The sequence below is a fragment of the Thalassophryne amazonica genome, chromosome 4 (genome assembly GCF_902500255.1).
Source record: "Thalassophryne amazonica chromosome 4, fThaAma1.1, whole genome shotgun sequence".
In the NCBI taxonomy this organism is placed as follows: domain Eukaryota; kingdom Metazoa; phylum Chordata; class Actinopteri; order Batrachoidiformes; family Batrachoididae; genus Thalassophryne; species Thalassophryne amazonica.
Window position 1 is genome coordinate 43462877 of NC_047106.1, and position 13369 is coordinate 43476245.

The 13369-nt window shown below is 39.3% G+C and overlaps 1 protein-coding gene across 1 annotated transcript in view; it reads left to right on the plus strand.

Annotated features, from left to right (window-relative positions):
* The first annotated feature begins 8052 nt into the window (after positions 1-8052).
* Positions 8053-13369, plus strand: part of tekt1 (tektin 1) — a 34965-nt gene continuing 29648 nt past the window's right edge. The window contains exons 1-3 of the mRNA XM_034167793.1: positions 8053-8335; positions 10154-10319; positions 11207-11335. Coding sequence (XP_034023684.1) covers positions 8074-8335; positions 10154-10319; positions 11207-11335 — 557 coding nt within the window. The 5' untranslated portion in view covers positions 8053-8073. The remainder of the gene's footprint in view (positions 8336-10153; positions 10320-11206; positions 11336-13369) is intronic.

Consider the following 13369-nt stretch of genomic DNA (forward strand, 5'->3'; position numbering starts at 1 on the left):
ACAGACTTTCTCAAGTCACTTGAATGGGAAAGAGTGCAATTTTTACTGGTGGTGTTACTTGTTTGGTTGATGCCAAGGCCACCATTGCTTCCAGTTTTAGATTTGCTATAAGATATTTTCATTGCAGTGAGTATCCTTGATTGAGAGATGCATTTGCTATTTTAGGATGTGTTTGGGTGGTGGTATATTTGGCACAGTATTCTGTTCAGGAGACATCTGAACTTTGTGTTTATGGGTTCGTAGGAATTCAGAGAATTGAAGGAATATTGAAATTTCCTCATAATTTGATGACTTGAACTTGACTTTCACAAACAGGTGGTCTGATTTTGTTCTTCTTTCTGTCCACTCTATTCAAAACAAGCAAAAAATACTTACAATATAAAATAGGCTCTACAAAGATGTGAAGAATTCTCTGTCCTGTGGGACTGAGAGCTGTACTGTGCTGACAAAGAATAACGCTGCTGTTTAATGCTGTAAATATGATTTAGTTTGTGTTATTTTTAAAAATATCTATGGATCACATCAAATATGTTTCTAATCCTACTGGAGATGATGTACTGCTGCATTGTTAAAAATAGGTAAATAAAATAGTTGAGAAAGCTTAGATGACCAAGGCAGTCTGCTGCACATACGTATGTTTTTAAGTTATATAAACTCAGAACATCTGTGAAGCTGATTGCCATGATTTTCAAATTAAAAAAAAGTTTTCCCCACCTTTTTTATACCATCCACAAACAAATTTGCAGAATCACCCTGTCCATCTGTCCTTCAGTCTTATCAGTGTAACTCCTTCTGAACTGAATGGTGCATATCAATGAAACTTCACACAGTGGTTGCACATCACATGAAGATGTCCATGAAAGAAAATAATTCCGGCCTAACGTGTTCATAGGGAGATACTTGGACTTATGCATTTAACTGATGCATCATATGATATTCAATTTTTAAATGTACCTTGTCTGTAATAGCTTTCTGGATTTGAATGAGTCTTCCCACCATGGTAGCGCACGACAGGAGGAAAATGGTTCCAGTCCAACATCTTCAAAGGCAGATAACTGAACTTTTTAAAATGCATCATATTTGTCAATTACAATGCTTGACTAATTTAATTCAGGTATTTAATCAAAATTTACAAGCACAATTATAAAATAATAAAAAAATAAAATAATGTAAGCGGCTGCTATGAAAGAGTGAGTTTCCTCTCTCAGATCTGTAGTTTCATTTGTTTCTTTTCTAATTTTTTTATTTATTTTATTTTTTTGTAGGGCAGTATTTTGCAGTTGTTTTTTCCCTTCTCACAGTGTTTTAATTGTCTTTAGTTGTTGACCTGTATGACTTGAACCATATATAACAACAAGCTTACCATCTTATTAACACACCCGCACCTTGGAGTTTCTTTTAAAAAGTAATAATCATTCCCTTGTAGTGAAGTTAAAAAATAAATGGTTAGACTCCTGGTTGTTGTTACAGAAATATTATTTTACTTGATGGCGCTGTATTGCTATTAGTGTAAGAAAGATTATAGCTGTTTTGTTTATAGAAGATATGGATCCTGCAAGTGCCTCTGAAAAGTGTCACTTTACATTTACTGTGTTGTGCTGCTCAATCTTGATACAGTTTGTATAATATTCATCTGATTTATTATTAATCATTTATTTGTTTTCATTACCTCTTGTTCTGAGGTAATTAAGCTTTTAAATGTCTGCAGTGTTTCAGCTCTCACCTGAAACCTGTTTTACTTAAGATTATTTTTGGTTTGCTGGAATATTTTTTTATTTTTATTTTATTTTTCACTGGAGTTACTTAAATTCTCAGGTAGCATTGTAAATACTGCATTATATTATTATAGAATACTATCACCTTTATACAATAGCTTGACAAACTAAAACATTAAATAATTCAAACTTTATGTTCTGTGGAGTTGCTTATTTAACTTTAAGTCATCTGTTGAAGGTATTTTTAATTTAAGTATTATACAAATACAGATGGAGCATAAATAGACTGTGCTAATTATCTATTAAGCAGAACACTTGCGTATTTGCAGTAAAACACAGGATATGAAATGTACAGAATTTGAGTTGTCCTGGAGGACACAGCTTCCAACAAATTGGTGCTGTCAAGTACATCCTCTGTGTTTTCACCCAGACTATACTTCAGAGTTGCATCATGATGGGGATCCGGCGTAAAACCTGTGCCTAATCAATGTGCAGCTCCACCTCAGATCTGCTGTGGCAACTCCGAGTGAAAACACGGGAGCAGCTGAAGGAACTTGCTATATACAATATAGTTTATTTGTGATAGGGTTGTCAGATTAACTCAAACCCCAAATGCTGAGTCTAACCGATTTGTTGTCAAGTAATCACAAGATGAAGGCCTTACCAAGGAGTTAATGGGAAAAAAAAAGAGCCTGGAGGCTTTTAATTCTTACGGGAGTGGGTGGGTGAGAACATTGTACCTCCTTTAAACACTTGTGCCAAACTGTAGGTCCATTTGTAATTTGTAGTTAATCATTATCAACATTGAACCCCTAAAAGAAATAAGTTTAACATTTTTGTATTTAAATATTTCAATTATTTAATGGTAACATTCTTCTACAGCACTGCAAACTTTGAGCTGGGGTGCTGGTTGTTGGGGCAGAGCTCTAATTTACTGACGGTAATTATGCTCAGCTAGTTTCTGTTCCCTTCTGGAAATATGTTTCATGAATTACTTGGCTACCCATGTTAAAATAAAGGTTTCCTCTCTGTTTACTTTGTTGTTTGGACAGCAGGGAAGACCCATTTCACCCTACTGCCACTGCATATCTATTTTCCAGAATCAGCATCAGTAGTAGTAGAGGGGTATCACATGACATTTTGTTCTGATATACTGACTTGTCATGATCCACAATTGTATGGAGTTAAATTTGTCTCAATAACTGCAAATGCACAGGGGGTGATCTACAAATACTTGATTTGCACACGTGTTTTGTGATCCACAAACACAGATTTCCGATTTGTAACGTGTTGGTTTTTACAAGTAAATGTGTATTTGTAAATGTATAATTTTTTCATTTGTAAAAAGGGGGGAAAAAAACAAAGGGATCAATGTGATTATTAGCCATCAGATGACAAAGTAAAACCTTTTAAATCATTCTAAAGTCAGTTTTAAGCAGAAACAAGGCCGTTTAAGGCAGAAAACAGGGCGATAATCGGTGAATTGCTACTGACCCTCCAAAATGACGTAGGCGCAGCAGGCTGCCGCGCTTTGATCGGTCCCCCGTCTTTTATTATGCATTAATGTTGAATTTATGTGGAAAATCACTAAGGGCCCTTGGGCAAGGTCCTTAATGACCTAGTTGCTCCTGGTGTGTAGTGAGTACCTTGTATGGTAGCACCCTCACATCGGGGTGAATGTGAGGTATTATTTGTAAAGCGCTTTGAGCGTGTGATGCAGATGGAAAAGTGCTATATATATGCAGTCCATTTACGATTTAAATATGTGGAAATGATTGTTGTACAAAAGCTTCAGATATCTATCGCTGAGATAGATGACTGGAGTGCAGTTTTAAGCAGAAATGTGATAATGAATCTCTGCTAATGCTCAGAAATGATGCATGCGCAGTGACTGCAGGGTGGACCATATTTTAGGGGGGACCATTTGGTCAGTAACAATGGTTCATTTTTCAGCATGACAACGACCTTAAGCACTCAGCCAAGATGTCAAAGGAGTGGCTTCAGAACAACTTTGTGAATGTACTTGAGTGGTCCAGTCAGAACCCAGACCTGATTCCAATTGAACATCTCTGGAGAGATCTGAAAATGGCTGTGCAGCGATGCTCCCCATCCAACCTGATGGTGCTTGAGGTGCTGCAAGGAGGCGTGGGTCAAACTGCCCGAAGATAGGTAAGTTTGTGGGATCATATTCAAAAAGACTTAAGGCTGTAATTGGGCAACGCAGTCTCGTTTGAGGGTGGGCGCTAAAGGGTTAAAGGAACAGAAACATAGCATTTTCTCGAGTTTTTGGGCAAATTACACACAATTTGAAAATGCAAAGAAAAAGTTGATGCGGTGGGAAGTGGACGTGGTTTTGTTTATTACCCGGCGCAAACACGTCGAGGCATTTGTGTAGATGAGAACGTAGATACTCTGGTTAGCTGTGTAGGCTAACACTTTACAACACAACCTCTCTCATTTGCCTCGTCTTCCCTTCTCCACTGGCAACTGAAAAAACTACTTTTCGTTATTGCTTTGGTGATTGCAGCGAAAAGAAAACATTACACCATTTTCCTGTGTGGAGTTATGCTGTGTATATATTGCACAATGGGAGTGGCGATCCCCATAAGTGGTCAAATCCTGCGATATCACGCAGGGTTCAAATGAGACTGCGCTCAGGAGCGCCAGTAGCTTAGTTTATTATGGTAAGCTTAAAAATGGACGCTCTCGTTTTGACCAAACTTCTAGCCAGTTTGCGCCCGCGGCCGACATGCTTGATGAATTCCTGCACAAAAAAGTAGTTCCCAGATAAGATAATGAGTATATCTCATCGAAATCAATTCTAAAATTTACCTGTAATAAAATCACAAAGACAACTGAAGTTTTAAGAGTGGCAGTAATAAATATTTAAGAAACTTAAAGTTTATGAGCAACTTTATACAATAATAGACTTTTGATGAGGTGTGCCAAGTCCTCGGTGAACCCCACCCTGACCAGGTCCGCATAATCACGGGTACACCGAAATTAAAAGTCTATAACTGTTTTATTATATGATAAACAAGAAAATTGGGAGTTTGTCAAACATACTAAAACTGAAAAATCAATCTCAAGTTTCAGCTCTTTATTATTACTGTCATACTGCACCAACAGGTCCAAAATACTTCATGAGCACAATCTCTAAAGCCTACTCTACATGTTTTCTTTGTTTGTTTGTTTTTGAAAAGATCTTTGTATTATCTCTTGAGAATTTCATTAAAATGTTGACAAATCTCAGAATGTTATGAGAGGAAAAAAAAATCGGGTTCACCCTCTAAATTGGATCTGCTCCTAAAGTTGAAAGTTTCCTCCTTGGACCAAGTTCACCGCAAATCAGCTTGGTAGTTTTTGAGTAATCCTGCTAACACACAAACAAACACCACTGAAAACATATTTATATATGATTATTTGCCTCCTTGGCTGAGGTAAATGATCACATATTCACAACATATGTTGCAAAAATCACGAAAAAAGGTGGCTTTTTTTTTTTGATCACTTCAAATTAAGTGATCAATGAACACAAATATTGTAAGAGTGTGTTAATTTTAATACTTTTTTCACTCTCCAAATTAAAAAGGTCTCTCCTTGAAGCCTTTGTGTTTCTTATGAGGTATTAGCCACAACAAAAGATGCAATCTTTTTGCAGTCAGTCAGTTTGGCTCCCATCAGTGCAACATCTTTGTTGTATTAAAATGCCAATTTTTTTCTCTGCCCTCCACAGTTTTGTATTTCTAATCTGTGGTGTCTGAGTTTTTAATCAGAACTCTTCACCATGCACACATATTGAATTATAATCACATCAGTAGTTGAACAATAATCCTCTTTGTATGAGAACGGTTACGGTTGCTATCGACACATCTATTAACCCCGCTACATTTTTCACAATCCAAGGTTGATGCACTGTCTCTTCCCCCTGTGTTTACCAGTCTTCCCCGTGAGCTTTTTCTCCATCCGTCCGTGCTGATGGCTTTAATACCAGATTCCACTGCATATTTCAATCATCTTCTCAGGCTTTCATTGCTGTCTCCTTCACACCTGTTTCTGACTCTCTGTCCTCACTTGGTTTGACTTAGTAACTTTATCAGTTGGAAACTTTGACTGTGATAACGTTCTATGTTGAGTAGGGCTGAAACGATTAATCGAGTAATTCGATTACAAAAAATGTTCGAGTCAAATTCTCGAAGCTTCATTTAAAGGTGTAGTACATATGCCAGGCCTGTATGTGGCACTGTAACGCTCCCACAAAAAACCGGGGCTGCCTCGAGCTTCCTGTGGTGTCATGACGACGCAGGAATGTCTGCGTCAGGTGCGCGCAGCAGCGGGCAGAGAGGAGGCGAGAACGCAGCCTGCAGGTTCTCTGCACAGAGGAATCAGAGTGCAGTTTGGCTGCAGACAGACTGTGCACTCTGATTTATCTTCTAGTTTATATTTGTGCTGAGCTGCAGGTCTGCGCTCTGAGTTCTGTTATAGTTTATCTTTCCTATTTTGACCGCGAGATGCGCGTGCGCACGCGCGCGAACGAACCGTCTGTGAGTGGAGATGTCTGGAGTTAAACTTCATGTGGACATGTCCTGTCAGTCAGTCTGAGCAGGACTTTTATGGACTGTATTTAAACGCATTTGTGAGAGAAGACCGATGAGCTCTTGCAGCCAGCAGCGTTTTTTTTTTTTTTTTTCTGAGCCCTTAGTTTTTACTGCATTGTGTACACGGCGTCGTCATGACGACGCACGACTCAACTCGAAGCGGGCCAAAGTAGGCGTATCGCGTTATCCGATTGGTCGTTATCGATAGAAGGCGTCGCTCGATTGGCTAGCACTACTGCACGCGAGGTGTACTCGGCTCCACCAGCGGTCAACTCGGCATGTGGTACAACTCAGAAAGTGGCAAATGGGCCAATCAGAAGTTGGCAAAATCACGTACCATATAATAACACCTGTTATTACTCAAGCACATTGTAAACATTGACACGATGGAGTTTGATGCGGAAGAGTTCAGAAAGATACGATTGGAATGGTTTGATTACCATTTACAGTTGGCGATGAAAGACTTGGGTGTTAACTTCGTGTTAAAGTCAGAACAAGAAGCTGCACTGAAAGATCTATCTGGGAAGAGACGTGTGTTGTCGCTCCAATGAGAGCGGCACTCTGAGCAGGGTGAGGTGCATCTACAAAAGTAGTATTAAGCAAAGGGTGTGAATACCAGTGTTCATGTGATACTTTGTTTTTGTTTTTTTTAATTCTTTAATAAATTTGCCAAAAAAATTAAAAAACGTTTCAGTGTTGTCGTTATGGGTGTTATGGAAGGCTGTAACATAAAATGTGGAAAGTGCTGTGAACTTTCTGGATGCATTGTTAATTTAACGTGCAAATCCACAGTCCACTTTAACAGGATTTAATATAGCAGACTGAATGTTTAAAGAGTAACTTTTTTGCATATTTTTGGCTTAAAGACTGTTTATGAGCTGTCACTGGAAGGACATTTACAGACTGTTGCCATAGCAACACTTTGTTTAGCTGGTGTCACATTTCAGCTTCAGCCTCGGAACAAGGTATGGTTAAATAAAATGCTACGAATATGTTTTTAGGGGAGGTTTGTGGTACTTTTTTTGCTATGAGGTTAATAGGTTTCTTAATTATTGCTTTATGACTATAGCTCACTATGCTAACTAAATGTCTTTCTGAATCAGGAACTACAGTAAAAACACCAACCAGTGTTGTATTACTTCATTTTTTCTGCAATAAGCAGGTATGAATGTAAATTCTAGAGTGGCACTCCTTCGTGCACATGTAAACCTGAGATAGAGTTCAGATTGTGTGGTATGTATGTATCTGTGGTATACCGCCTCTGTGGTATGTATGTGTCTCTATCTCTGTCTCTCTGTCTGTGTGTATGTAAATTTGTGGAAAATCATTAAGAAAAATATTTGCAGGTTGCTCAAATACAAAAACATCTGTACAAATATGTCTTAAATTCTCCTCACAGGCACAGGTTTCACATTATAATTTCACAAGATTGCTACATCTGCTTATCATGACCAATTCATCACTTGATTAGAAATATCATGGGGTATCACCATTCAAAATTGTAACTCGTTTCATACCCCAAATTAAAAAAAATATTAATCATTTGGGTTGTTAAGAAACATACATCCATTCATTTCATTATCTACAAGTTTATTTGAAAATTTATGTCTGAGCTCCAGTATATTTTGTTTGAAAACACCTCAAATGATCATAGTTTTAAATATATTACATGAGAGTAAGCGTGTCATGAAGAAAGTAGCTTTTAGAGTCGTAGCCTTGGTAATCCACTTAATGTTTTGACATTTTTTTCTCATCACTGTATGTATGTGCTCTTTCTAAAGCTGCCCACTGTTTTTAACATCTTCATTCTGTTCATCTGTCAAAGCTTTCTGCCACCGACTGACCAGCGGAGAACAATGTCCGTCCCGGGCCTCAGTCCTCAGCAGAGGTGGGGATCAGACCTGTTTTATACCGAGACGATGAAGAACCGCTCAGAGGTCTTCACAGCTGAGAGCCAGCGTATGATTCTTGAAAATGTAACAGCATGCAAACGCCTGCATCAAGATGCCAACAAGCGACTTGGTAAGCTAAAGAGTAACAAACAATCAGCACATCTGTGTTCACACCATGTGCAGTGCTAAAACTAATATTGTGTTCAACAGTAAAAGAAAAATCTATTTATATGGTTGGGTTTTCATGTTAAACAACCTTAAAGTTACATAATTCTCCTTATCCATGTAGGAACTTCCCTGGTATAAGCAAATTTTAGGTCTGAAATGGTTCATTTTACACTTTTCTGACATGTCACAGAAGCCAGTACCTAAATTCTTGTTTACTGCTGTGAGACACCCTCATGGTCTGTAGGGGGAATAGAGTTTTCAGTCATATAGATTCAGCTACACCTTTTAGAAAATAAATCTTACCAGCATCATATCCTTTCCTCTTAAAGTGACAGAAACACAAACTAGAATATGATTTTTAAGATATCTGGGGTTTCATGTACAAAGACTTACATGGATTTCTTACCGAAACATGGCGTACGCTAAAACCCAGAAACTGGTGTAAGCACAAAAAAATTCAGATGTATCAATGTGTGTGTACGCATGGATCCAGACGCATTCCGTTTGTACATCCCAATCAACATGGAATTGAGCGCACATGCACACGCATCAAGCTTCTCCCTTTCCACACCCCTATTTAAATATTCAAATGATGGAAATAGGCCCTGGGAGCTGGGATTCCCCTCTCCATCAGATCAGTCAACATAAACACAGAAAGTAATTATATCGAGTGTGAGGTACAGATGACTGGACATGGCGTGGAGACATGCAGGGATAGTTTATTTGGTACGTTTGCAAACAGAATAAACATGAAATGGGAAAAATATTAGTTAGAGCATGTGTATGTGAGGCCACCGTGAGCTCAGAGCAGTGGACCCACATGGAAGCTAAAAGAAATGAGTTGCACCGCAGCTGACAGTGTGGCATTCACAACTTTACACATGCATTTACTGACAAATACTGAACATAGAGAGACAATCGGGGCCTGTTAAGAATCTGCAGGTCTTGTTTCACCACCAAGAAAGAAAACACAATAATAATAATAATAATAAAAAAAACATTTGAATGCACACATGCCCAAACATGCCCATGCTGGTTTTCGTTTGGAACAAATACAAAAATAATCTATTTACCCACGCAGCCACCCATTACGCACAGTGCCAGCCTCTAGTCTGTTCCCAACCCAACTGAATGCATTTTCGCACCACATGATGAATTTGTTAGGAAACAATGTCATTCCATTAATGTTCAAATCATATGTGATGCGCAAATGCATTGGGGTGGGTTGGTAATCGAAATTGACTTATGAGCCAATTATCTTCATTTGTAAGTAAATCCTAATGTTCCCTGAATACATGCTCACGTCAGATTGCACCATTTGCAAGGTCCTCTAACAACACTAACGCAGTGACTGTTAGTGTCATTTTGCACATGCTTTTATATCCACCCATACAATTGCAAACATGTGGGTGTATTAATTGTTCATAAGTGTGTTTCTGGTGTGAACATCACTCTGACTTCATGTTTTCACACTATTAATGGTTCCCAGCAACACCTCTACATGTTGGCAGTGGAACAATAGCTGTAGAAATGTGTCTACGCCAGCCAGGATTTTTGTGTGATGCACTGCACATTTCCACGGTCATTTCACTTTTGATACATCTGAACGTTAGCGTGGAGAAGGATGCACGCCACATTTTTGTGCGTATGCATGCTGTGTACATGAGGCCCCTGTTGGCCTATGCCAGCTTGCTGAAAATCTGTGTAATAGGATGCCATTAAAGATGGGTGTTGGTGAGACAAGACGGATCTTTTTTTCATTTTTTCTTTTACTACCCAGATCAGCGAGTCAAAGACATCCAGTTTCTGAAGAAAGAATTGGAGCAGAAGCTGGAGGAGATTATTGTGGAGATTGATGCCCTCATAGCTCTCAAGAGCAGAGTTGTGAAGGCCTTGGATGCCTGTAAAGACCCTCTGAGTGTCACAGGTCTCTGTCAGGACGAGAGGTGAGCTTTGGAAAAACTTAACACAAGTATTCATAAACCTTTTTGTATTGTCTAAAGTATTGGAGTTGTTTAATATTTAGGTCCTGCCATCATGAGACCATGCGAGCTATAGAAATGGACTCAGTCCACGTGTATGTCCGTATGTGTGCTTTGCCATGCGATTAGTCAATACCAAATAATACCAGAGGGAGTTGATCTTGATCAACTTTTTATGGGTCAAATCCAGGTCACCATATGAAAATAAACCTTTGCCATTAGATAACTTGACACCAAACCACCAAAGACCCAAGATTTTTTGGGGATATTGGTTCATTTCACAACCCTCTCGTGTGAGGTCAGAGGATGACAGCCTTGACCAAATTTTTCTTGGTCAAATCAGGGAGAACAGCAGGAGTAAAATACTGACATTTCTATATTACAATATGATGGCAAACACGGTTAGCAGACCTTTCTCCCCAAAAAAGGGCTTAGTTTCAAGGCCACCTATACCCCATTCTCCTTGTACATGTGCAGTTGAGTCAGGAATTTCATGCGGCCTAAAACATCAAACCAACATTCAGATCCATGCCATATCCCATGTGGTGATGTTGAGCAAAATGGGCAAAGCCAGAATCAAGCCAATATGATGTTCTAAGTTCAACAGAACAGCACAAGCAACTTATTACCTCGTGCCGCTGAAGTGCAGAACTTATAGAACTGAATTGAGAAGAATCACCTGAAGGCTGAATTAAACAGTCTTCAGAAACTACTTCTAATACTGACCTCTGCAGTATAGTATAAGACAAATGCAAATTATGTTTCCTTTGGCATCTACAGTATTTCATATTCATAGAAGAAAGATCAGCCAAAATATTTAACATTAAAGCAGTGTGTTCTGTGACCTCTAGAAGGAAATGTGTCCCTGCCGAGAGGCTGCAGGATGAGGTGGACAGAGAGCTGCTGAAGGAGACGGAGACCTTTGAACGAGTTATTTCACTTCTGCAGCATGTAGATGAGCAGATCACTGAGCAGATACGGTGAGGAGACTGGGTACCAATGACAACATATTGCATATATATATATATATATATATATATATATATATATATATACAGTTCAAAATTATTCAACCCCCCTTGCAGTACAGTTTTATAGCAAGTCTGACATTTATTTTTTATCATATTCATAATCAGATCAAATAAGGACCTGTAAAATAGACAAATGCAACTTAAATTACAACAATATATTTTTGTAATATACCAACAAATCTCCTTTTTGTGATTTCCTCACTGACAAAATTATTTAACCCCTTAGTCACATACATATTTAGTACAACACCCTTGGCAATGATAACATCTTTCAGATGTGAAACATAGCTTGACACAAGTTTCTTGCAGTGATCTACAGGCATCTTAGCCCATTCCTCATGGGCAAAGGTCTCCAGTCCATTCTTGGGCTTGTGTGCTGCAGCTGCCTTCTTCAAGTCCCACCAAAGATTTTCTATGGGATTTGTCAAGCGATTGCGATGGCCATCCCAAAATCTTCCAGCCTTTTGCCTGCAACCAAGCTTTGGTAGATTTGGAGGTATGCTTGGGATAGTTGTCCTGTTGGAAGGTCCAACGTCTCCCAAGCTTCAACTTTGTCACTGACTGCATGACATTTAAACCCAAGATTTCCTGGTACATAATTGAATTCATGGTACCTTGCACACACTGGAGATTCCCTGTACCTGAAGAAGCGAAACGGCCCCAGAGCATGACTGACCCCTCACCATGCTTCACCGTAGGCAAGGTGTTCTTTTGTTTATAGGTCTTGTTCTTCCTCCTCCAGACATTGTTGTTGATCCATAAGCCCAGATAGTTCCAATTTTGTCTCATTGCTGCAGAGAACAGTATCCCAAAACCTTTGTGGTTTGTCCACACGGTGTTTGGCATGCTGGAGTCAACTCTTCTTGTGCTTAGGAGTCAGCAGAGGGGGTACACTTGGGAGTTCTGGCACAAAGGCCTTTATTTCGTAGTGTGCGCCTGATTGTCTGGGCCGAAACCCGAGTACCTCCTTCTCACAAGTCCTGTTGCAGTTCCTTAGCTGTCACCCGGAGATTTTTCTCCACCTTTCACTTCAAGTACCGGACAGCAGTTGCTGGCAGCATCCTCTTTTTGCCGCGCCCAGGTTGCATTTCCAATTTCAGTTCAATTTATTTTCATTTATATAATGACAAGTCACAACAAGGTTGCCTCAAGGCACTTCACACAAGTAAGGTCTAACCTTACCAACCCCCAGAGCAACAATGGTAAGGAAAACCTCCCTCTGAGGAAGAAACCTCAAGCAGACCAGACTCAAAGGGGTGACCCTCTGCTTGGGCCATGCTACAGACACAAATTACAGAATAATTCACAAAACGAACATACATGAAATGTTGCTGGTGCACAGGACGGTTTCCGGAACAGATACCACACCCATCTCTAGATGGAGCTGCATCTCAAACAGAGAGAAAAGAAAAAAAGCAGAATCAAGCATCAGAAAGACAACAAATACAGTGTCATTTATCAGCATAAAGCAACAAGAAAAACAGAAGAAATACTAAGGTGATTGCCAGCCACTAGGCCTAAGCTTCACTAAAAGACCCAGAATTTAGATAAAGTTGAGGCCATGGCACGCTCTGTTTCCTAATAAAATAAATTAAAAGAGTAAAAAGCATAGAAACATACTATGCCTGTATGATAGCCATACAAAAAGGAAAATAAGTGCGTCTTAAATCTGGACTTGAAAGTCTCTGCAGAATCTGACTGTTTTATTGACACAGGGAGATCATTCCACAGAACAGGGGCACGATAAGTGAAAGCTCTGTGACCCGCAGACTTTTTTATTCACCCTAGGGACACTAAATAGTCCTGCACCTTGAGAACGCAAAGCCCGGGCCGGTACGTAGGATTTAATTAGGCAGCTAGGTAGGGAGGTGCCAGTTCGTGAACAATTTTATAGGCTAGCAGTAGAACCTTAAAATCTGATCTCACTGGGACAGGAAGCCAGTGTAGAGATGCCAAAATGGGTGTAATTTAGTCAAACTTTCT